Source organism: Scyliorhinus canicula, chromosome 7 (assembly GCF_902713615.1).
Source record: "Scyliorhinus canicula chromosome 7, sScyCan1.1, whole genome shotgun sequence".
In the NCBI taxonomy this organism is placed as follows: Eukaryota; Metazoa; Chordata; class Chondrichthyes; order Carcharhiniformes; family Scyliorhinidae; genus Scyliorhinus; species Scyliorhinus canicula.
In genome coordinates, this window is record NC_052152.1 from 173076517 (window position 1) to 173102784 (window position 26268).

At 45.4% G+C, this 26268-nt stretch overlaps 1 protein-coding gene across 3 annotated transcripts in view; it reads left to right on the forward strand.

Moving 5' to 3' along the window:
• The first annotated feature begins 1378 nt into the window (after window positions 1-1378).
• The window catches only part of slc17a9b (solute carrier family 17 member 9b), an 82094-nt gene continuing 57204 nt past the window's right edge, over window positions 1379-26268 (forward strand). Inside the window, exons 1-4 of one of the 3 annotated variants that reach the window (XM_038803312.1) lie at window positions 1379-1503; window positions 1863-2062; window positions 8556-8753; window positions 22028-22170. In XM_038803312.1, the coding sequence (XP_038659240.1) occupies window positions 1941-2062; window positions 8556-8753; window positions 22028-22170 (463 nt within the window). In that variant the 5' untranslated portion in view covers window positions 1379-1503; window positions 1863-1940. Of the gene's footprint in view, window positions 1504-1602; window positions 2063-8555; window positions 8754-22027; window positions 22171-26268 lie in introns of those variants that run through there. The other 2 variants (XM_038803311.1, XM_038803313.1) reach the window with 2 other exon arrangements.

Sequence of the window (26268 nt, forward strand, 5' to 3'; positions counted from 1 at the left end):
ACGACGGCGTCAACCCTTTGCCCCAGGATCGGAGAATCCTGCCCACAACATCCATTGGTTCACTTATCTGTTCTGCTTGTTACATCCTCAAAAATCTCTACTTGGTTTGCAAACATGATTTCATTTCCATAAATCCACGTTGACCTTGTCTAATCCCGTTGATATTTCCAAGTGTCCTGTAATCACATACTCTTTTTCTAGCATTTCCCCTACCACTGATGTAAGATTAACTAGTCTAAAATTCCCTGTTTACTCCCTCCCTCCTGGGGTTACTTTTGTCACTCTCCAATCTGCCAGGACTGTTCCAGAATCTGCAGAATTTTGTAAGATGGCCATTTCCATGGCCACCTCCTTTTAGTACTCTGGGATGTAGATTATCAGACTCTGGGAATACTAAAAAAAAATCAACAGAATCTTAATTCTTGTCTTAATATTTTTCCATGATAAATTGCTTTGTCCATATTTATAATAGAAAACATTTATGTCAATTTGCCATGGTGCAACTATTTACTCTCCTAGCTTCACTCGTGTATTCCAATAAATTCTGCTTCCCTCAATTGTAATTAGTTTTGTTATTTAACTAGAAATAATTATATAAACACATAGCCAACACATTTAAAATAGGACTGGAATTACAAATGTGTAGCACGGTGAATACACTTGGTCCTTCTTGAGTGATTGACCAGGATGTATCTGGCTACATTGCTGCAACAGAGACTGCACTGTTTGCCTTTCGATAATTGTAACCAGATTTTCAAAAGTTATGACATCGCTCCTCGGACTGTGTCGTGTTATGTACTCTGGGATAACACAGGCTGCAACTAGCTGCAGCTTTAACCAAAAGATACTCCCGACCTTGAAGTTTGTTCAATCTGATTTATTGAACCAGTAGCACAGTTCTCCATGAGTTTGACTCTCTGATAACCTAAGTGTGGTTACTCTGACTGAAACAGACTAGCTCTTAGCCACATGCTGGAGGTGTGATACTGTACATACACCCTGACGCACTCTGTAGATGTTCATCAGGAAAAAGGTGGAGTGTGAGTGCCTTGCGCCTTTTATAGTGAGATACCACCCCTGAGTGTCTTGCCTGCTCATTGGTTATTTCCTGTTCTCGGTGTTCATTAGCTGCCTGTCTGTTCCTGTTTGTATTATCTGCATGACTGCCTAGCATGACAGACTGTATCAATATTTCCAAAAGATTCCCGATGGTGTGTCAACATTTGCGTGGGACATGAACCCTTTCTTGCTGCAGAAGTATTTGCGAAATACTCATTAGCAACATGTAACAATGCCAGCAGATGATGTGTCAAGTTCTACCGGTGCTGCCTTGGCAGCAGCTTCTGTGGTCGAGCGTCACTTAATTGCTTGGGGGTGGGGTTCGTTACTGTGAGGGAAACGGGTTGCTCTGGGGTGGGGTTCGTTACTGAGTGACACGGGATTCGTAATCTGGGCGTTTGAATCGCTCAGTTGATTCTTGTGCGGCAAAGATAAAAGAACGAGGTATGTTGGAATACAGCCAAATCAAACATGAGACAACCATCCGAGAGACATTCATTCTGGTTTATAGTTCCTTATTCATTCTGTTGGTGTCAGAGAGTTGTTTAGTATTAGAATTTTGGGGGCTGCAAAAGGGGGTGGGCTACACGCTTGCCACTCATCCTTCATTGGGGATTACCTCGATCGCTTGTTCACGGAAGTCCCGAAATTAATTTAGATGTACCCGGAAGTGGTGAAATAGATTTCGATGTAAAACGACACGTATTACTAGCAGATCCGGATCGGAGGATGAGAGGGGCAAGCGAGTTTGGTTTCAGATGCGTGCAGAAATGCTTTTAAATTGAGTTGTTCTTTTTACTCAGGCAGAAGTGACGCCGTGGCTGGTTCACTGCCTTCGGAAAAACCGTGATGCTTATTTTGTTGTTCCTAAAGTTCAATTGATGGCTTTTGCTGTGCACGATGATGGCGCTGAACACACCACCATGAGCTTCAAGCATTCAGATGCTTTGCAGCCGGCCTTAACCACCACCACGGCTCACCCCAGTGGGAAATTCTGGTCAAAGTAAGTAAGGGATTTAAATGAAAACTCTGAACGTCCATTTCCCTGTTGGTAAGTCACAAGCTCAACCTGCCCTGCCCTGGCCTGATCGGTAAATGAGTCAAAATCACAGAACTTCATTCTTCAAGAAGGGGCAGGGGGAATCAAACCCCAGGATATGATTTAGAAGAGCATCTGTTGTGGGGGTAGGGACTAAACTGTTATTAGGGACAGTATTTAGACAAATGTGAACTGTTTAGAGATTGCCTGCAAGGTTAGACAAATTGTGAACCTCGTCCAACAAGCCTGTGTTGAGTTTTTTTGAGTGAGTACCTCGTGTGGTAGATAAGGGAGTATCTGTATATTAATGCCTGGAAGGCCTTTGATAAGGCTGCACATAACAGACAAATCACAAACATTAATAAACTTGCAGAAGTGCCAGTTTGCATCTTGGTCTCATGTTTTTGTTTGTAGCTGTTCACCGTGTGCCATTACTCCCCTCTGAACAAATGCTTTATTTCTTTACTACGACCATTACCACTTCCATTGCATTTTGTTATTTAATCTCTCCTGCCCTCTAATTTATCCTAGACCTTCTCATTGTTCTAACTACCCCCCCTCCCCCTCCCCCTCCCCCTCCCCCTCCCCCTCCCCCTTTCAACAGCATCTCTGCCTCTTCAGTTCTCCCTTCACTGATGCTGCCAGCCCTGTTGGGTTTTCCCAGCATTTTCTGTTTTCTTTGCAGAATGGGCATGTACTTGCCAAATTAAGTTCAATTATGGTGAACTGACCCACTTTGGCAGGAAGTGTAAAGATGCCACAAAAACAGAAAACACTGGGAAGACGCAGCAAGTCTGACAGCATCAGTGGGGAGAGAAAATAAAATTAATGTTTGGAATCTGTATGATGTGTTCAGACTTAAAGGGAGGGCAGAATATGATAGATTATATACTTAACAGGTCAGGCAGCATCTGTCGAGAGAAATAGACCTTTAATTGGTAGCATTGTGGATAGCACAATTGTTTCACAGCTCCAGGGTCCCAGGTTCGATTCCGGCTTGGGTCACTGTCTCTGCGAAGTCTGCACATCCTCCCCGTGTGTGCGTGGGTTTCCTCCGGGTGCTCCGGTTTCCTCCCACAGTCCAAAGACGTGCAGGTTAGGTGGATTGGCCATGATAAATTGCCCTTAGTGTCCAAAATTGCTCTTAGTGTTGGGTGGGGTTACTGGGTTGTGGGATAGGGTGGAGGTGTTGATCTTGGGTAGGGTGCTCTTTCCAAGAGCTGGTGCAGACTCGATGGGCCGAATGGCCTCCTTCTGCACTGTAAATTCTATGAAACGTTAACTCTGTTTCTCTTCGCAGATGTTGCCTGACTGACTGAGTATTTCTGGCATTTTCTGCTCTTATTTCAGGTTCCAGCATCTGCAGTATTTTGTTTTAGTATGAGAGGTTATGTTAAGCTTCTATGGAATCTTGGTTAAACCACAGATCTTTGGATCCTCACTGTCTTTAGGTGATGTGTAGGAGGACTGGAGAATAGCCAATGTTGTTCCTTTGGGTAGAGGAACCTTATTGTGTAACAAAAGTTACCATTTAAGAACAGGAGATGTGATAGTGCTGAGTTTAGGGAAAAGATGAACCTTTATAAAGTTTTTATAAGCAACACCAGTAAGAAATACTACATGCTTATTTCCCTGTAGCACAGAGATACAATCATGTATAAAAGGTTGCTGGGTACGTCTGAGAAATAAGGGCCAGAAACCACCCCAAAGTAATTGGAATTGACAAAGCTACATTTTTTTCTCTCTTTCCAATTTTACTTATAAATCATATATTCAGATGTTTTTGTTTAAACCAAAGGGTAATATCAATGTTTGGGAGATCCATACCAGGAAATTCTAGGACAATGTAGAGTTTCCATTGTACTGGTTGGTGGCAGAAGACAAAGAGAAACTGGCCTATAAACGCCTTTGGTATTAAGACAGGCTGTCTACACAAAGTTAATTGTGAGAAGGAGAGCTGGGAGGGTGCCCCTAGGAATACGTTAAAAGTTTCATCATGGTGTCCTGTCCGTCATGAGATGCTGAACCTTCACCTGCCAAAACCAATGGTGCTGAAACCACAAAAGAGTAGGAAATGTAACTATTTCAGAGTGAGACAAGGCCAGTTAGCCTGACATCAGTCTCTGGGGAAAGTACAGGAACTAATTATTAGTTTTAATAATGTACTTAGAAAATCATAATGATCAGAAAAGTTGGCATGGTTTTATGAAAGGGAAATTATATTTGATTAATTTATTTAAGTTTTTGAGGATGTAATTAGCAGGGTAGATAAATGGGAGCAGGTATACAGAGTACACCTGGTTTCCAAAAAGCATTGGCTAACAGCCAAGTTAAGGGCTCATGGTGTTAAGGGTAATATATTCACATGGATAAGGAGTGATTAGCAATCAGCCAGCAAAAGATAGGTATGAATGGGGCACATTTAAGTTTGCAGGCTGTATCTAGTGGAATAGCATTAGGTTCAGTGCTGGGGCCTCAGCTATTCACAATCTATATTTAAAGAGACAGTAATATTTCAAGGTTTGCTGATGATATAAAACCACGTGCCAGTGTAGGCTTTGAGAAGGACACTAAGAAGCTAAAAAGAGATAGAGACGGTTACGCGAGTGAACAATCAAATAGCAGATGGAGTTGATGTGGGGAAGTGCAAAGTTATTCACTTTGGTTGTGAGAATAGAAAAACAGAATATATTTTGAAAGGCGTGATATTTGTAAATGCTGAGTTTCAAAATCTCAGGGATGAGCAACAAATGCTGTCCCAATCGGTGGCACTCGCATCCCATGAAAGAATTAAAAAAACAGCCTCTGCTTAAGGGGAATAATAATTTAAAACTGAAGTGAGACGGTATTATTTCACACAAAGTGTTGTGAATCTTTAGGATTGCTACCCCGGACGTTTGTGGATACCTCATTGTTGAGTATATTTAAGGCTGGGACAGAGAGATTTTTGATGTCTCGGGGGATTAAAGGGTATAGTGAGTGGTCTGGAAAATGAAATTGAGATTCAAGGCCTGGCATGATTGCATTGAATGGCAGAGTGGAATCGAAGGTCTCCATGATCTATTGTTCCTATTTCTTGTGTTTTATTATTTCTCATTGGGTGGGGGTGGGGGGTGGGGGTGGGTGGGGGTGGTGGGGGGGGGGGGCGCGGGGGGCGCGGGGGTGTGATGATAGTGATCAGGGACTTTTACATGGGGGAGAGATTCGCGACCCTAGACGAACTAACGGACCTCCGGCACCTACAAATCAAAACATTTCCCTGCAAGGACACAACGAGGTATCCCAGGGCCCCGAGAGACACTTCACTGGAAGAACTATTGGGCATGGACAGTAGGGAGAAGGGGAACTCTGGGGTCATCTACGGACGAGTGCTGGAAAGGGCAAGAAGACCATTAGAAGGAGCTAGGCCAAAATAGGAAGACCAACTCGGGACGGAAGCGGGTTGGGGACTCTGGATGAAAGCGCTAAGTAGAACCAACTCCACCTCCTCCTGTGCAAGGCCTCATGCAGTTTAAAGTGATGCACAGAGCTGACTTAACCAGAACCTGAATCACAGGTTCTTCCCAGATGTGGAGGATAAATGTGAACGGCGCCAGGTGTACCGGCTAACCACGCCCACCTGTTTAGGGCCTGCCCTAGACTTGTCGGGTTCTGGACAGCCTTCTTCGAGGCAATGTCCAAGGTTGTGGGGGTGAGGGTGAAGCCATGCCCAAGAGGGGCATTCTTCGGGGTTTCGGACCAGCTAGAACTACATCAGGGGAAGAGCGCCGATGCCCTGGCTTTTGCTTCCTTAATCGCAGGCTGGAGAATCCTGCTTGGCTTGTGATCAGCAGCACCACCCATAGCTGCAGACTGGCTAGCATTGGAATTTTGGAATTTCTCCGCCTGAAGAAGATCAAGTACACCATCGGAGGGTTGAATAAGGGCTTCCACAAAGTGTGAGGGCTACTCATCTGCCTGTTCCAAAACCTGTTCGAAGCCAATAGTGATTCGGAAGAAAGTGGGAGGGGAGACTGAAGAAGGCAGACAAGAGCGCAGAAGGCAGAGGGGAACAATGGGGAGGAGGGGGGGGGGGGATAGACATGGAAGGAACCCAGGGTAGTATCAGGGAGAGACATGGGAGGGGGGAAGCGAGGAGGGGAGGATAACAGGAGGAATCGCATAAGGAAGGAAAAAAATACAGCAATACGACACCCAGGGCGAAAGCTGGTGCCATGAGGGAGCCCGACTATTAACGGAGGGGGAGCAGGGACGGCTGACAGAAGGGGTGTGTGTAAAATTGTACATCTGAAACATCGAACTCTGTAAATAGTAAGTGCTTTATATGTCAAATTGGCAAACTGTTAAAACTGGAAAATGGCAATGAAAATACTTTTTTTTAAAAAGAAAATGAACTTCCCCTTACAACTGAATTCCTTATAATTATTGTAGTCCCACACTTTCTATTCCTCCCCAATACAACAGAGTCAACTGTGGTGCAACTAATTTGGCTGTTGCTTTATTTCCCTCAACAGTATCCAAAGCGGTATATCTGTTTTGCAGGGCAACATCCATATGGGATTCCTGCACTGTCTGCTTAGTTTTCTTGCTCTGCTTGGTAGTTCCTGCCTGTGCAGTCTGAACCCGAGTGTGACCAGCTCTCTATACATGCTATCCCCAAAACTCTGCATCTTGTGGATGCTGCACAGTGTCCCCAGCCACTGCTCATGCTCCAAAACCTAGGCTTCCAGGAACTGCAGCTGGAGACATTTCCTGCAGACATGCTGGCCCTGGGCACTGGAAATGTTCCCGGCTTCCCACAAGAAGTACAAACACATAACACAGATTCGAGCTCACCAGCCAAGACCTATCCCTTTAAATGAAACCTTTGGAAGATGCTTAATATCAGATTATATCAATTACTCCAGAGCCCTTCTTTCCTGGTCCTCGTTACTTCAGAATATTGGCTGGGATTCTCCTCTATCCGGCGGGGCGGGGGGTCCCGGCGTGTTGGAGTGGCGTGAACCACTCCGGTGTCGGGCCGCCCCAAACCAAGCCCTCGCATTGAGGGGCTAGGCCCACACCGGAGTGGTTCCCACTCCGCTGGCTGTCGTGAATGGCCTTTGGCGCCACGCCAGCCGGGGCTGAAAGGACTTCGCCAGCCGGCGTAAGTCCACACATGCGCCAGAGCGTCAGCGGCTGCTGACGTCATACCGGCGCATGCGCAGGGGAGGGGGTCTCTTCCGCTTCTGCCATGGTGAAGGCCATGGCGGAGGCTGAAGAAAAAGAGTGCCCCCACAGTACAGGCCGGCCCGCCCGCCAATTGGTGGGCCCCAATTGCGGGCCAGGCCACCGTGGGGGCACCCCCCAGGGCCAGATCGCCCCGTGCCCCCCCCAGGACCCCGACGCCCGCCCGTGCCGCCAATCCTGTCGGTAAATCCACGTAGTTTAATCCACGCCGGTTGGAGAGGCTAGTCAGCGGCGGGACTTCGGCCCATCGTGGGCCGGAGAACCGCCGCGGGGGGCCTGCCAACCAGCGCGGTGCGATTCCTGCCCCCGCCGAATCTCGGGGGGCGGAGAATTCGGGACACGGCAGGGGCAGGCTTGACGCCGGCCTCGGGCGATTTTCCGACCCCCCCGGAGGGTCGGAGAATCCCACCCATTGTCCTTACAAACTATAAACCACAAAAAGACCGTAAAACTATAAGTGATAAAAGTAGCGAGTAAATACTTTCCCGACCTTACCCATCACTGACCAATCAGTTCTCTGCCTTGTAGCCTCTACTGTTGCACCAGGACAAGACCACTCTTCTGACTGTGTCTCACTTAGGATTTGCTCTTTCCCACTGCTTGTGCGCAAAGCTCACTGATTTTCCACTTTTATTTAAAATATCATGAGATAGGCATGAACTGTATTGCCATCTCTTTTGATGGGTAAAGGAATTGCTATTAGCCATTCTAAACAGCCAAGACGATCACCACCTTGATTCCTGTCCAGTGTTGAATAGTTATATGATTTCAGTTGAGTATTTGGGCCAAGGAGGCTATATAAAAAAAGAAATGGCCTGTGCTCTTGAATGCCATTCATGACTTGTTCAGAAAAATAAATGTGGACATTAGGTAAGGACCGAAGTGGGATTCACTGTGATGCTGCTCAGTCGAAGAATCTGCTGAAGCTCACTGTGGGTACAACAAGAAGGATTTGACTATTTCAGGATAGAGAAGAGAAAATGGGAGAAGTGTGACTGGGAGAGAAGAAAATGGAAGGTGCTTCCTGTAGGACATTCCTGCATTTGATTATAAACCGTACTAGATCTATTTCCAGTGTACAAGCAATAAAACATTGATTTGGAAGTCTGTTAACTGTTCATGCTCTTCGGAAAATGATTCACATCACAGCGTGCATTACAGCACCCACAGCAATATTTTCATGGTGTCTCCAAAGTGGTGAAATAACTTTGTTTCTTGATTCCAACAGGTCAGAAGCCAAGTCATGGATTGCCTTTTTGTTTTTAGGCACATTCCTTGTGTACTGCGTCAGAGTAACTCTGCCAATCTGTGTACCTACTATGGCAGAACAATTTGCATGGGACAAGAAGCAGTCTGGCATTGTACTTGGAAGCTTCTTTTGGGGATACTGCTTGACACAAATCATAGGTGGCCACATCAGTGACAGGTGAGAGAGAGATCTTAAATTAGTCATGAAAACTTTATATTTGAATAGTTGCAGACAATAACTCTTTTGTCTTTAATATAAGCTATCCCTGCATGTTACCTGTATCATAATCAAGTGAAAGTTAAACAATTCAATCTGCTCCTAATCACTGTGCGTTTGGTCTTGAGCTGTGGGGCAAACGTTGAATGGCTGACTAACCTTGGAACCCATTGATCAATAGACACCATTGATCAATAGACTTTCTTTTTGTAGGTGGGAATAGAATTACTTGGCCTGAACACTTTGTTCTTCATGCAAATCAATGTTTAAAACGCAAACCGTGGTTAAGAAATAAATAATCTTTACATGCATCGCCACCTTGTACCATGTGATCTGCGCATGCGATAGGCATGGCTAGCCAAATAACTATTTTTATCTCGTGCTTCGTAGGAACTTGGCATTTTCATTAATTCTTTGGATGTCAGTATCTTTGGCAAGGCCACCATTGAATGCTCATTCCTAATTACCCTTGAGCACGCCCTGGTCAATCACTTGAGCCACTGCTGTCCATGTGGTGTAGGTAGACCAACATTGATGTTGGTGAGAGTTCCAGAATTTTGACCCATGACATTGAAAGGAGAGAGATATAGTTCCAAGCCAGAATGATGTGTGACTTGGAGAGGAACTTGCAGATGGTGGTGTTCCCATGTGTCTACTGCCCTTGTCCTAGATGGTGGAGGTTGCGAATTTGGAAGGTGCTGCTAAACACGGTTTGGGGGATTGCTGCAATGCATGTTGTAGATGGTGCACACTGCTGCCACTATGTACTGGTAGTGGATGGAATGCCAATCAAGCAAGTTACTTTGTTCTGGATGGTGTTGAGGTTTTTGAGTGTTTTGGAGCTGCACTTATCCAAGCAAGTGGAGAGTATTACATGCGATTCCTAACTTGAGACTTGTAGATAGTTGACAGGCTTTGGGAATCAGAGTGAGAGTCACTTTTTGCAGAATTCTCAGCCCCTGCCTCTGACCTGCTCTGATATCCGTAGTTTAAAAAAAAACTTATTAATTTACGGGTTGCGGGCGTCACTGGTTAGGCCATCGTTTATTGCATATCCCCAGTTGCCCTTCAGAAGGTAGTAGTGAGGTGCCTTCTTGAACTGCTGAAGTCCTTCAGGTGTAATACACCCACTGTGCTGTTAGGGAGGGATTTCTAGGATTTTGTCCCAGTGACAGTGAAGGAATGGCGATATATTTCCAAGTCAGGGTGGTCAGTGACTTGGAGCAGGACATCCAGCTAGTTGGGTTCCCAGGTATCTGCTGCTCTTGTCCTTCTGGATGGCAGTGGTCATGGGTTTGGAAGGTGCTGACTAAGGAACCTTGGTGTATTACTGCAGTGCATCTTGTAGATGGTACACAAGGCTGCCACTGTTTTGTCGGTGGTGGAGGGTTTGACTGGTTGTGGAAGGAGGAGCAATCAAGCGGACTGCTTTATCCTGGTTGGTGTTGAGGTTTTTGAGTGTTGTTGGAGCTGCACTCATCCAGGCAAGTGGAGAGTATTCCCTTACACTCTTGGCTTGTGCCTTGCAGATGGTGGACGGGCTTTGGGGAGTCAGCCAGACTCAAAACGTTAGCTCCCTTCTCTCTCCACCGATGCTGTTTGACCTGCTGAGATTGTCCAGTATTTTCTGTTTTGTTTCAGATTCCAGCATCCGCAGTAATTTGCCTTTGTCTTTGTTAGTGTTATGTTGCTTTTGTACATGCAGGACTTGCTTTCATTTTGTTCGATGAGGGGATGGTTCTGAGTTTTGGATTTCTTTCTCCTGGCGTGAGGGAGGTTCAGGTAGGGGGTCATGGGTAGGGCTTTTGAAGGATGAGGGTGGGAGAAGCAGTGTGGGGGAGGGGGCTGCGGTGGGTAGCTTGGGGGGGGGTTCCGGTTAGGTGGCAGTGGGGCAGAATGGGGCATGGGGGAGGGGGGGAATACGGATTTGGGGGGTAGGAGAGTGGAAGATGCAGGTGATTTATTTGGTTCGGTTTACGAGAGGATAGAGGGGCACTCATTGTGCGTGGACTCAGACTAGAGGGGTGCTTGGTGGTTGGGTGAGATCTGAGTTCGGTGGGGATGGCAGACCTTAACAAGAGGGGAGGTTCAGAAACCCCTGGTGAGGATAGTAACATTAAAAAGTTGAGGGCAGACGTTGTCTTCCTTCATGAGAGACAGCTGTGGGTAAAGGACCAAACATGGTTAAGAAAAGGATGGGTGGGGCAGATGTTCCACTCGAAGCGCGACTCCATGTCGAGAGGGTTTGCAATTCTGTTAAGTAAAACGTGGTACTCGTGGTGGCCAGGGAGGTGTGGGACCCAGGAGGGAAGTTCATGGTGGTGAGTGGGATCTTGGCTGGGGTACAGTAGTTTAGTAAATCCCGATGCGCCCAACTGGACAATGCAGGCTTTGTCAAGAAGATATTAGCATCCATCCCGGACTTGAATCAGCTAATAATGGGGGGCGATTTCAATTGCGTGTTGGACCCACAGATGGGCAGGTAGTCTTAAGGCAATGACCAGTTTGGGATGGATGGACCTATGGAGGTTCAAGAATCTGGGAGAGAGTGAGTTCTCCATTCTCCCAGGTATAGCCCCGCATTGATCTTTTTCTGTGGTGGAGAAGTCCATTGTCCCAGGAATTGTGAGGCAGAATATGCAATGATAGTAATTTCTGACCATGTGCCATATTATGTGGATGTGAGGTTTGAAACGGGCTGGACTCAGGGAGCCGCGTGGAGGTTTATTTCAGCACTCCTGGCAGATGTGTTCTGTGAGAAGGTGGCCTTGGTAATGAAGGACTATGTGGAGGTTAATCAGTATGGGACAATTCTCCCTCCACATTTTGGGAGGCATTGAAGGTGGTGGTCCAGAAGGAAGTTGTATCTTACAAGGCCCACAGGGACAAAGCTGGTGGATGCCAATGTAGAAGTGGATTGACGGTACTCGGTGGTCCCAACTAGGGAGTTGTTGGCAGAACAGCCAAAACTGCAAGGGCTGTTTGACCTGGTGATGATGGGGAAGGTGGTGGATCAGCTTTGTTGCTTGAGAGGGGTGCTTTATGGATATGGGGAGAAAGCTAGTTAGCTGCTAACCCATCAGTTGAGACGGCAGGTGGCTACAAGGGAGATTGAGCAGGTAGGGAGGAGAAATCAAGGTTGGTTACGACAATGGAAAAAAATAATGAGGCATTTGAGGCTGATGCACAATCAATGACGACTAAAGTGAGGTTGTAGTACAATGAAGGCTTTGATAAGCTAGATGTTTCCCCCAGCAGCTCGGGTACAGAAAGGAAGCTGCTGGGGCGGCACGGGCTCTTATACCCTGCCTTGCAGGGCGGAGTTACCATACAGGTTCGACCAATAGAAAGCATACGTTATCTACCAATGGTGTTCCAGCATTACTAGGTACCGTAATACCTCTACACAGACTACCACAGAGGCCTTCTATTGGGGGCTGTATAGATATGAGTCCTTGGGGGAGGATGCAGAGATGGGGCATTTTTGGCACTGTTTGGTCTTCCTGGAAGTGTAGAGAGGGAAGAGACAGGGATTGGAAGTGCCTTTGGGGTTGCAGGTGTTATGGGAGCAGCGTTTTCAGAACCCCAAAATGTATCATGGAGTTCAACCAAACTCTCCCTTTAATGGATTGTTGCTTTTGAAGCACACGGCTTGTTCCCCAGGTGTGGTATTACAAATATGGACACAAGGGTTTTTTTAAACACAAAACAATGTTTATTCCATGAACTCAAATTAACCTTTTTAAAATAAACATTGGATCTCTTAACACCCCTTACTTCAAAGATAACCCCAAAAATAATACAACACTAAATAATCCCTCAAAATGTTCCTTCAAACCCCCAAAAGACTTCACCTTTAACAACAGACATGAGGTTACATTCAATATACTTATAGGGCGCGATTCTCCCAAAGGGAGACAAAGTGCCGACGCCGGAGTGAAAACCGGAGTGTTTCACTCCGGCGTCGAAGGCCGCTCCTCGCCCTTTATTCTCCCATCCCCAGGGGGCTAGGAGCGGCGGCGCGTCAATCTCGCGCGGCGGGCCTTGGCACCCGCGTCAAAGCGGCGCCGCCTGAATGACGCAGTCGGCGGTGCCTAAACGATGTCACCCGCGAATGGAGGATTGATCTTGCGGGGCGACGGAGGGAAAAGAATACGTCTTTCAGACCCCTCCTGAGCACCCCCCTGGTGCTCGATCCTCCCTCTGCCCCCCCACAGGCCTCACGCAGCGGTCGTGCGCTGTTCACGCCGGCAGCGACCAGGTGTGGTTGGCGCCGGCGTGAACCGGTCGGATTAGGCAGGCCGCTCGGCCCATCCGGGCCGGAGAATCGCCGCTCGACCGGAGTGGCGATTCTCCGAGCGGCCTGTCGCAAAACGCGACACCCGGTTTGGGGGGGGTGGGAAAATCGTGTGTGGGTGCCAGGGCGGCGTGGCGTGAATCGCCCAGCACTCCTGCGATTCTCCCAGCCGGCTTGGGGGTCGGAGAATCACGCCCAAAGTCTTTGGATTTTCAGAGATCAACAGACGAGTTCTGTGTTTTCTTCTTGCAGCTTTTTGCAAAACACACAAACATTCCCAGCTTTCTCCTCAAACCGGCTTTCTCCTTTCAAAACAGCTCACAGCAAACCAGCCAGGCACTTTTCAGCTGCTCTCTCTCTCAAACTGAAACTAAAAGCAGAAGTGAGCTCAACTCAGCTACCCCCGCCCTCTGACATCACTTCAGTAATATGAGCTGCTCTATTTCTTAAAGTTACATTGCTTAAACATCCATTTCTTAAAGGTACTCTCACATGGCACAGGAGATAACGGGGTGTGTTGAGTTGATATTTGTTGGGCCCAAAGAAGGACAAGGATACGACAGAGTGTGGGTCTTATAGGCCCATCTACCTGCTGAATGCTGATGCTGAGGTGTTGGAGAGATGGTTGGAGGGTTGAGTGCCAGAGGTGGTCTCTTGAGGATCAGACGGGGTTTGTTAAGGGGCAGCAGTTGGCTAGCTACATCAGGAGGCTGTTGAATGTGGTAATGACTCCATCAAGCGGTAAGGCGACAGATGTTATTATATCAATGGAGGTGGAGAAGGCTTTTGGCCGGGTAGAATGGAGGTGCCTGTTTGAGACCTTGGGGTGGTTTGGATTTGGACCGATATTCATTTCATGGGCGTGGTTGCTATATGCCAATCTCACAGCAAGTGAGAGGATGAATACGATGAATTTGGGATATTTTGGGCTGCATAAGGGCACCAGACAGGGATGCCTGCTGTCCCGGCTGTTGTTTGCATTGGCTATTGAGCCTTTGGCTATTGCGCTTCGGCATCAAGGGAGTGGAAGGGCATTGTAAAGGGAGATAGGGAGGACAGGGTGTCATTGTATGCCAGTGATTTGTTGCTGTATGTCTCGAACCTGCCGGACTGTATGGGGAAAATAATGGACCTACTAGGGACGTTTGGTGCCTTTTCTGCGTACAAACTGATGTGGCTAAAATGAGGTATTCCCAGGGGAGGAGTATGAATTTGGATACCTTGCATTTAAGCTGGCCAAGATAAGGTTTTGGTATCTGGGTATTCAGGTGGGCCATGACTGAGCCACGATACATAAGTGGAAATTGGCCAGTTTGGTAGAGGGGGGCCAAAGGGGATTGAAAGAGGTGGGATGCCCTGCCACTGTCCTTGGTGGGGAGGGTACAGACAGGAAGGGCACAGACCTTAAAAATGTTGCCGAGGTTTTTATTTGTATTTCAGTCCCTTCCGACAGTCCTTTCAAAGGTGTTCTACTGGAGCGTTGCTCAATTAATTTCAGAATTTGTATGGGCAGGCAAGACACTGAGGAGGGGGGGGGGGGGGGGGGGGTTGGCACTCCAAAGCCTGCTGAATTACTACTGGGTGGCTATAGTGGAGAAGCTAAGACACTGAGGGGGGGAGGGGCTAACGGAACGGGTGCAGGCGAAGAAGCCCTCCTGTGTTGGGGGCATGATAATGGGCACTTTCGACATCCCCCCCCCCTGTTCTCCCTGGGTAGGTATACTAACATCCCTCAAGATATGGAACCAGGGGAGGTTGCATTTTGGTTCAGGGTGTATATCAGTTTTGGCCCCAATATTTTGTAATCATAGGTTTATACCAGCAGGGATAGATGCGAGGTACAGGAGTTGGCATAGGGAAGGGGTAAAGCTGGTAAGGAATCTGTTCGTAGAAGGGAGGTTTGTGAGGCTAGAGGAGTTGCAGAGGAAATTCCAGTTGCCGAGGGGGAGTGCATTCAGGTACAGGTAAATGCAGGTCCAGGATTTCGTACCCAAGGAGCTTCCCCCGTTCCCTCAGCTGCCAAAGTATACATTGGAATCATAGAATCATAGAATTTACAGTGCAGAAGAAGGCCATTCGACCCATCGAGTCTGCACCAGGCCTTGGAAAGAGCACCCTACTTAAGGTCACACCCTCCACACCCTATTCCTGTAACCCAAAAACCCCACCTAATCTTTTTTTGGACACGAAGGGGCAATTTATCATGGCCAATCCACCAAAACTGCACATCTTTGGACTGTGGGAGGAACTCGGAACACCTGGAGAAGATCCACGTAGACACGGGGAAAAAGTGCAAACTCCACACAGACAGTCACCCATGGCCGGAATTCAACCTGAGACCCTGGAGCTGTGAGGCAGCAGTGCCAACCACTGTGCCACCATGCCACCCTAAATTGCTAACTCGGGATGAGCTGGGGGAAGGGAGGATTGTGGACATTTATGGCTGGCAGTTAGAAGTGGAGAAGGCACCAATGGAGGAGATGAAATGGAAATGGGAGTAGACATTGGGATCGAGCTCGCGGGAGGTGACGGGGCCTGGAGTGAAAATTTGCACGGGATAAACTCAACATCATCCTGTGCCAGGATGAGCTTTGTACAGTTCAAGATGATGCACAGGGCCCATATGACTGGAGCTTGTATAAGTGGGTTTTCTCCTGAGGTTGTGGACCCTTGTGAGGGGTGTGGGAGGTGGCCTGTGAATCATGTTCATATGTTTTGGGCATACCTGAAGTTGGGGAGGATTCTGGGCATTGATTTTTGAGACCCAGTCGGAAATTGTGGCGCTGAAGATGTGGGGCGTCTCTTGGGAAGGGGGATGTTTTGGTAGTTTAGTGGGGAAAAAAGGGGAAAATGAAAAACTGTTTGAAACTTGATGATATTTGTTTGTAGATTTTTTTGTATTGTGTTGGAATAAAATATATTTTTTTCAAAAAATTGATGAAGCAGTTGAAGATAGCTGAGCCTTGGCTACCCTGGCTACCCACTACCCTGAAGAACTGGGGCTGGGATGATTGACCGCCAATCATAATTTTAATTCGTGCTAGGAATGATTCCAACCAGTGTAGTTTCTCATTGATTCAGCTGAATGACTAAGGGCTCCTTAGTAGCACAATCCATCAAATGTTGCCTTGACAATAAGAGCAGTCACCCACCCCTCACCTTGGGATTTCAGTTTTTTGGTCTACATTTAGAGCAAGGCTACATTGAGGTCTGATGATGCACAACCCTTGTGGAACCCAAACTGAGCATTGGTGAGCAGGTTGTTGCTGAGCAGGGCAGCACGGTGGCCTAGTGGTTAGCACAACCGCCTCACGGCGCTGAGGTCCCAGGTTCGATCCCGGCTCTAGGTCACTGTCCGTGTGGAGTTTGTACATTCTCCCCGTGTCTGCGTGGGTTTCGCCCCCACAACCCAAAAATGTGCAGAGTAGGTGGATTGGCCATGCTAAATTGCCCCTTAATTGGAAAAAATAATTGGCTAATCTAAATTTATAGAAAAAAAAAGGTTGTTGCTGAGCAAGTGCTGTTTGATGGTACTGTCAACTGGCCTTCTATCATTTTGCTGATGATTGAAGGTACACTGATTAACTGGTTTTGATTTGATTATGTGGAGAGGACCTGATGAATGGACATCAACCTGAAACATTGGGCATAGTTTAATGTCGACAGTTGTAGGCAAAATGTCTGCCACTAAAACTGGCAGCACCCTCTGCGATCTCCAGGGGCATAGTAAATAGAAGCAAGAGTAGGCCATTTAGCCCTTCAAACCTGCTCGTCATTCATTATGATTATAGGCTGATCATCCAGTTCAATAATCAGTTTCCGCTTCCCTCCATCCTTTGATCCATTTTGCCTCAATAGCTATATCAACTCTTTCTTGACAACATACACTGTTTTGGTCTCAACTACTTCCTCTACTTCCTGTGCTAACAAATTCTGGGTGAAGAGATTTGTCCTAAATGGTCTACTCTGTATCTGCAGACACTGACACCTAGTTCTGGATTGCCCCACCATCAGGAACATCCTTCCTATCTACCCTGTCTAGTCCTGTTAGGATTTAATAGGTTTCAATAAGATCCCTCCACTTTCTGCTAAACTCCAGTGAATATAATCCTAACTGCTTCAATCTCTCCTCATATTCCAGTCCCACCATCTCAGGAGTCAGTCTGGTAAACATTAGCTGTACTCCCTCTATAGCAAGACCGTCTGAAGCAAAAACATCCTTCCTGACATAAAGAGACCAAAACTGCACACAGTACTCCAGGTGTAGTCTCAACAAGGCCCTGTATAATTGCAGCGAGACACCCCTGCTCCTGTAATCAAATCCTCTCACTATGAAGACCGTCTTTACTGCCTGCTGTACCTGCATGCTTGCCTTCAGCCACTGATGTATGAGGACACCTGGGTCTTGCTGCACATTCCCCTCTTAAATTGTGGCCATTCAGATAACAATCTCCCTTCCTGTTTTTGCTGCCAAAGTTGATAATCTCACATTTATCCACATAATATTGCATCTGTCGTGCATTTTTCCACTCGCTCAACTTGTCCAAATCACACTGAAGCAGCTCTGGATCCTCACAGCTCGCCCTCGCACCCAGCTTTGTGTCATCTGCAAATTTGGAGATATTACATTTAGTTCCCTCACCAAAAACATTATTGTTTATTGTAAAATGCTGAGGTCCCAGCACTGATCCCTGCGATACCCCACTGGTCACTGCCTGCATTTTGAAAAAGATCCGTTTTTTCCTACTCTTTCTTTCCTGTCTGCCAACCAGTTTTCTATCCATTTCAATACACTGCCCCGATTCCATGAGCTTTAATTTTACATGCAAATCTCTTATGTGGGACTTTGTCAAAAGCCTTCTGAAAGCCCAAATAAACCACATTCACTGGCTTCCCCTAATAAACTCAACTAGTTACATCCTCAAACAATTCTAGTAAATTTGTCAATCATGTTTTCCCTTCTGTAAATCCATGCTGACTGTCAAATTCTGCCATTGTTTTTCAAGTGCTCTACTATAAAATCTTTGACAATGGACTCTAGAATTTTCACCACTACCAACAGGCTGCCTGATCTATTCTTCCCTGTTTTCATAGAATTCCCTGTTTTCTCCTTGCCTCCTTTTAATTGTGGGGTTACATTATCAGCCCCCTACATAAACTACATTAGTCTATAATTCCCTGTTTTCATACAATTCCCTGTTTTTGTCCTTGCCTCCCTTTAATAGTGGGGTTACATTAGCTGTCCTCTAATCTTGTAGGAACTGTTCCAGAGTTTATAGAATCTTGAAGATAACCACCTATGTATTTACAATTTATAGGGCCATCCCCTTAAATTCTCTGGGATGTAGATTGTCAAACCCTGGGAATTTATTTGCCTTCAATCTCATCAATTTCCTCAGCAACATTTCTCTACTAATGCTGATTTACTTCAGCTCCTCCCTCTCACTAAACACTGCATTCCCCAGCATTTTAGGTATGTTATTTAAGTCCTTCTTTGTGAAGACAGAACCAAAGTATATATTTAGTTGGTCAGCCATTTCTTTGTTCCCCATTATAAATTCTCCTGTTTCTGATTGTAAAGGACCTATATTTCCCTTCACCAATCTTTTTCTTCTCACGTACCTTCAGAAAGTTTTACAGTCAGTTGTAAGTTCCCCAGAAGCTTACTCTCGCACTCTACTTTCTCCTTCTTAATCAATCCCTTAGCCCTCTGCTGAATGCTAAACTGCTCCAAATCCTCAAGTCTGTTGTTTTTTTTTTTCTGGCCTATTTGTGTGCCTATTCCTTGGATCTAATACTATCTCTAATTTCCCTTGAGCCATGGTTTGCCCACAAATCCCGTTTTGCTTTTGGGTCTGACAGGAATAAACAGTTATTACAGTTCACCCATGCGCTCTTTGAATATTTGCTATTGCTTATCCACTGTCATCCTTTTAAGTAATGTTTCCCAAACCATCATACCATTGCAGTTACCTTTTATTGAGTTTCAGGACCGTAGGCTCAGAATCAACTATGTCACTCTCCATCTTGATGAAGAATTCTATCATATTATGGTCACTCATCCCCATCGGGCCTCACACTAGACCGCCAATTATTCTTTCCTCATCACAGTGGCAAAGTGGTTAGCACTGCTGTCTCACAGAGGCAGGGACCTGGTTTGATTCCGGCTTTGGGTGACTGTCTTTGTGGAGCTTGCACATTCTTCCTTTGTCTGTGTGGGTTTCCTCCGGGTGCTCCGGTTTCCACCCACAGTCCAAAGATGTGCAGATTAGGTGGATTGACCATGATTTTTAAAAATGATCCCTTTGTGTCCAGGGATGTGCACGTTAGGTGGGGTTACAGGGATAGGGTGGGGGAGTGGGCCTAGAGGGTCAGTGTCGACTCGATGGGCCAAATGGCCTCCTTCTGCACTGTAGGAGTTTGACGATTCTATGATTACACAATATCCAATCTAGGGTGGCCTGTAACCCTGTTGGTTCCTCAACATATTGGTCTGGTAAACCATCTGTATATGCTCCAGGAATTCCTTCTCTACAGCAGTGATTTTCAAAATGGGGGTCACGACCCATGGATGGGCCAAGAGAAGGTGTAGCATGGGTGGTCAAAAGGTCACCAAAATGATCCCCAAATATTGCCTGACCATGGTTACCATTTTCTCTCTCTCTAAATTCTCACTGTGTTACAGTGTATGACCGCACGAGGCTGATGAAGAAGCTGGCGCCGTGGACTTCTTTGCTCTCAGAGTAGAGATGGGCAGTTTGCAGTCAGAGACCTGTAAAATTCTCTTTTGGGTAGCATATCCTGCGACTGTGTTGAGTGTCAGGATCTTGAGTTCAGTGCGGTATTACTTCTTCTTGAGTTCAGTGTGTCACCAACAAACCCTGTGTGTCTTTTATCATTCTCTCAGTTAACTCGGACAAACGGCCTCCTCCAGCCCTACCAGCACCTATGTCCACTTCTTCCACTTCCGAATTGTGTCTCCACACCAGGGCTCTTGTCATTCAAGCTTCTTTTTTTCAAATCGTCCCCTGCCGCTATCCACCCCCTCTTCCCAGGTACTCATCCCCAAGCATCCATCTTTGCCATGTGGCTACATGGAATCCATCAGCTGAATCTGCTCCTCTACCGCAAGGACCTTTGTATCTACCTTTATCGGGGCTTGAATTGTTCGCCAAAGATGGCATTAGCTGGCGACTAAGCTACACTCGTGTACACAGGAGCTGGTAAAAATGTTACATGGAATGGAATGTATCTGCACGTTTTGCATATTGGTCAGCTGAGCCACGCCCAGCATTGTTTTTTATTAGCATGCTTTCAGTCTTTACATAATTACCTGGAAAACGGCACTAACAGGAGTCCAGTGACATTCTGTCTGACCACGTTTTTCATTCAACAGTTAGGGTTCCTGTTTCTGAAGTTGAAGTTTTGAGTTTAATTTCCTGTCCGAGGACATGTTGGGTTTTAAACGCGTGAACATGACATGCTAAAACTGCAATACTAAGCCTGTTGATTTTTCCAGCGCTTGCACGCAATTTTCCAAATGCTAACAATGGGTATGAAGAAATAAAATAATCAAATAATCCTGAGTTACATCCTTTTGCAAAGTGTCAGGGTGGAGCTGTACTTTAAGGTGAAACAGCTGCTCAATTTGCAAATTTACATTCAATGATACCGAAGAGCCAACAATGAATGTGACTTTTTAAAAGTATTTGTGGAGAATCTTTTGTGAATGTGGCGTGGGTCGCGATAGTCGGCCATCCTGTGAGTGTGGGTTGCTTGGAAAAAATGTTTGAAAACACCGCTCTACAACATTGTTACTAATTTGATTTGCCTAATCTATGTGCAGATTAAAGTCACCCATTATTACAGATGTTTCTTTGTTGCATGGGTCTCTAATTTCCTTTTTAATGCCTTTCCCAATGTCAACACTACAGTTTGGCAGTCTATACATGACCCCCACTGGTGGGGGGGGGGGGGAAGAATGGATGGGAGGGGAATGGATAGGGGGAGGGGCGAGGATGTAGAAAGATATGTAGAATTGCGTACAAATTCCATAGAAGGAAAAATGGTCCATTTTATTTGTTGGGGAGAGCCGTGAACATAGCCTTACATTTACGGCGTTATGATTTTCTCTTGATTTCAGGTTGTGAATTAGTCTTCATTTTTAAATGGTCTGCTTATCCTGAACATTTGAAATGTCTTCTTGAGGTAGCCTGCATTACTCATGACTGTCATCCTTTTGTGTTGTGTGTTTATGACTGATTAACGGCGATAACATTCATGGCGTTTCCAAATTTCAATCAAAGCCACGGAGTTTACCTTTGTGACTTTTGACCTTCGTCTTTACTGCTTGAATGGTAACCGAGAAAACTGGTTTGTATGCTCTTAATTTTATTTTAAAGGTCATCAACAGTGGCTTAGATCCTGCCAGGTTTTCATTCCATTGCACACCATGCATTTTGTTGAAATCAATCTGCCATGGTAGGTTACAACCAAGCTGGTGAAGGTGAAAATCTACCCCAATGAACCCCCTCAATATTGATGCAGCTTTTGTTACATATGCATCACTGGTGTATCTGCTGGATTCAATTTTGGGGTAGTGGGGAGACGACTTCAAAACATTTCTTGCCTTGCATCAAGGAATGAACCATTATAATATTGCCCTCTTTACAGCAGGTCACTTTAAGGTTTCGGACATGCAGATTTTCTTTTAAAATTCTCTTTACAAACCTGCTGTTTTGTTAACTCCGATTCATGTAATTTTCCCTGTATTTGTAAAAGGAAGAACTTGTAGTTGTACAATGCCTTTTTACATTTCAGGGTGCCACATTTGTGTTTTTACACTGTACAGGTTGAAATTTATAGTGATGCTTTCTCAGTGAAAATGCTATATTTTTCACAATGTTTACTGACAAAGTAATCTCTTTTTTTACATCAGATTGGGTGGCGATAAAATACTTCTGCTTTCAGCTACTTCGTGGGGATCAGTGATCACCCTTACTCCACTGATTGTACACTGGAGCTCTACACCAATCATTCCTTTAACTTTATCCAGATTCCTAATGGGCCTGTTACAGGGTGAGTAGCAACGATGGGGAGGGGGAGAGAATTTTCTTTGAAATGCATTTAAACATTTGAGTGGATGACTGCTGGGATTTTTCTCTTGCATTTACATTTGCTAATTTTCCATTCGGCTAGACTTGGTGAAATATAAATGAACAATTTGCAAAAGATGTCACTGCAAGGCAAAAGTCTGAGTGAGCCGTGGTCAGTTGTGTCCCTTTTCACAATAAAGCTTCCAAAATTATTAATGTTTCCCCACAAGCCCACAAAAAAGATACATTTAAAACATCTTGGGGTATTGGAGCCTGTGTGAACTACTTGGGTAGGAAGAAGTCGCAACACTAGGATGGGGAATGTCTGAACAGGGTGAGGGACAAGATCCTAGTGGAATTGTAAATAGGACTGTTGGGTGGTTAAAATACCCAGAAGATATTTAGAAGGGATGAAAGCAAAGTGAAGAGTACAATAAGAAAAATAATTGCCTGAATGTAATCAGTAGCAAAATAATGGTGCATGCTGTGGACCTCCGAAAAAATGGCCCACAAAGTGCTGGTGGTGTGGTGGTTCATCTTTCCTCCTATTTAATTTGATTCTGGCACCAACTATGAGGGATCTCTGGTATTCCCCAACTGTGATGTAATTGTTGGCAAAGCAACTAATCACATTGACGAATTCACACAGACAACAAACCAGGAGGTACAATATGCTGATTGACCTTCACTTCTAAATCATTGACAGAAGTGGAATAAAGATTGGGACATCCACATGGGATTAAGGCAGAGGCAGAAATATCATAAGCAAGTTTTTTAAAAAAATAAAATAAAATCAATGGATTAACATAATGGGGAAATTTGATATTAAACATTAAATTGTCCTTCTCAGGCCAGATAGATTGGTATGTAATTATGATTTAGAACATGGTTTAAAAAAAACAGTTACATCTCATTCAATTGGAGTAAATTTTTTGCTTTTTAAAAATTGTAGTTCTAATAAATTTAAGTGAATTCCATCTGCACAAATTTCAACAGCATACGTATTGGAGGAGCAGTGAATCACTGACAGAACCGTATAGATTTCTGTGTTTAATTGTGCACGTGCATATGCCTGAAGTTACTGTCTATTTAACACTTGTAATGATGCTGAGTGCTGATGGCTTGGCACAGTAGCACAGTGGTTAGCACTGTTTCTTCACAATGCCAGGGTCCCAGTTTCGATTCCTGTCTGTGCTGAGTCTGCGTGGGTTTCCTCCGGGTGCTCTGGTTTCCTCCCACAAGTCCAAAAAGACATGCTGTTAGGTGATTTGGACATTCTGAATTCTCCCTCACTGTATCTGAACAGACGCCGGAGTGTGGTGACTAGGAGATTTTCACAGTAAGTTCATTGTAGTGTTAATGTAAGCCTACTTGCGACAAAAGATTATTATTATTTTCTCCTCTGGCTCATTCTGGCTGTGTAGTTCTACATCCTATTAGCTTTGTTGATAGCTGTTTTGTTAGTGATTTGACATATTTAGCAGTGATTTCTTTCAACATTTCTTTATATTAATATCATTCATGAGCACTTGTGTTGTCTATTTCCCTGCCTATTTGTAACATTTTAATGCTGAAGCAACTGGGTAAGTAGCTGTGTAAATTGCACAAATGTACAGATCATTTTTAAGCAATCAGAGGAATGTGAAAATATTGCTCCATAAGTCGCTTTAAAAAAATGACATTGTTTATCTGTTAAAAGTACAATCGTTTTGTCTGGGCTTTCCCCAAAACTTTACATATACATTAACCCAGAGCTTGTCCTGAACTTCACTCACTGCTAGACTGTTCAATTATTAACCAAACTCGCCTACTTTCAGTTAGCACTAACATTTTCTGTTGCATGTTTTAATCACATTCCCGCTTGGGTCACTGTCTGAGCAGGGTCTGCACATTCTCCCCGCGTCCGCGTGGGTTTCCTCCGGGCGCTCCGGTTTTCTCCCACAAGTTTCAAAAGACGTGCTAGGTGAAAAGGACATTCTGAAATCTCCCTATGTAGCTGAACAGGCGCCTTAGTATGGCGACTTGGATTTTCACAGTAACTTAATTGCAGTGTTATGGTAAGCCTATTTGTGACACTAATAAAGATTATTATTATATATTGTGATTTATTATAAGGAATTGTAATTTAAAACAAAATATAATTTTTATGGGATGTGGGCTTTGTTGACTAGGCCAGCATTTGTTGACCATCCCTAACTGCCCTTGAGAAGATGGTGGTGAGCTGCCTTTTTGAACCACTGCATCCTTTGTAGTGCAGGTACACTCAGTGCTGTTAGGGAGGGAATTCCAGGATCTGGATCCAGTGAGAGTGAAGGAATGGTGATAGGTTTCCAAGTCAGGATAGTCAGTGACTTGGGAAGGGAATTTCCAAGTGGTGGTCTTCCCTTTATCTGCTGCCCTTGTCCTTCTAGATGGTAGTGGTCATGAGTTAGGAAGGTGCTGCTGATGGAGCCTTGGTGAGTTCCTGCAGTGCATCTTGTCGATGGTACCCTCAGCTACTACTGTGCATCGGTGGTGGGGGGAGTGAATGTTTGTGGAAGGGGGAGTAATCAAGCGGACTGCTTTGTCCTGGGTGTTGAGTTTAATAAGGCTTGGGGAAGCAAGAGTAAACTACATTTATTTTACAACAGTTATATACATGAGTACCGGTAGAACCTCACCAGGTACTCGGCTGACTTTTTAATACAAGAAGGGGTAAGCTACCCGACTCCTAGTGGGATGGATCGTACTCCTCGAGGAGCATGAGAAAAACAATCAACCCCACAGCATGTGTCCCATGTAGGTTATTACACTGAGCTTCTTGAGTGTTGTTGGAGCTATACTCATGTAGGCAAGGGCGGAGTATTCCATCACACTCCTGACTTGTGCATTGTAAGTGGTGGAAAGGCTTTGAGGTGTCAGCAAGTGAGTTACTCGCCGCAGGGTTCCTACCCTTTGAACTGTTCTTGTAGTTACAGTATTTATATGACTACGCCAGTTCTGTTTTTGGTCTATGGTAATCCCCAGAATGTTGGTAGTGTGGAATGCAGTGTGGGTAATGCCATTGAATGTCAAGGGGAGATGGTTTGACTTTCGCTTGTTGAGATGGTTATTACCTGGCACTTGTATGGTGTAAGTTTTACTTGCCACTTGTCAGCTCAAGCCTGGATATTGCCCAGATCTTGATGCATTTGCACGAGGATGGTTTCAGTGTCTGAAGAGTCGAGAATGGTGCTGATCATTGTGCAGTCATTAGTGAAAATTATGTTGGAAGGAAGGTAATTGACGAAGCAGCTGAAGATGGTTGGGCCTAAGACACTACCCTGAGGAACACCTGCAGTGATGTCTCAGGACTGAGATGACTGACGTCCAACAACCACAAACATCTTTCTTTGTGCTAGGTATGACATCAACCAGTGAAGAGTTTTTTCCTGATTCCCATTGACTCCAGTTTTGCGAGGGCTCCTTGATGCCATACTCTATACCCTTGATATCAAGGGCAGTCACTATCACCTCACCTCTGGAGTTCAGCTCTTAGATTTAGATTTATTGCAACGTGTACCGAAGTACAGTGAAAAGTATTTGTTCTGCGTACAGTCCAGGCAGATGGTTCCATGCATGAAAGACATAGGACATAGAATAAATACGCAATGTCAATATACAGAAGCACACGGAGTATAGTGCTGCAACAGTAAACAAGATGCTTGGAAAGATCAGTTGAGTCCATAAGAGAGTCATTCGGGAGTCTGGTAACAGCGGAAAAAAAGCTGTTTTTGAATCTGTTAGTGCGTGTTCTCCGACTCTTTTATCTTCTGCCCGATGGAAGAAGTTGGAAGAGAGGATAACCCAGGTGGGAGGGGTCTTTGATTATGCTGGCTGCTTTCCCAAGGCAACAGGAGGTGTAGACAGAGTCAATGGATGGGAAGCGTGTTCACGTGGTGGACTGGGCTGTCTTCACAACTCTGTAGTTTCTTATGGTTTTGGACCAAGCAGTTGCCATACCAAGCTGTGATGCAGCCAGATGGGATGTTTTCTATGGTGTAAGAGTCAATGTGGACATGCTGAATTTCCTTAGTTTCCTGAGGAAGGATAGGCACAGTTATGC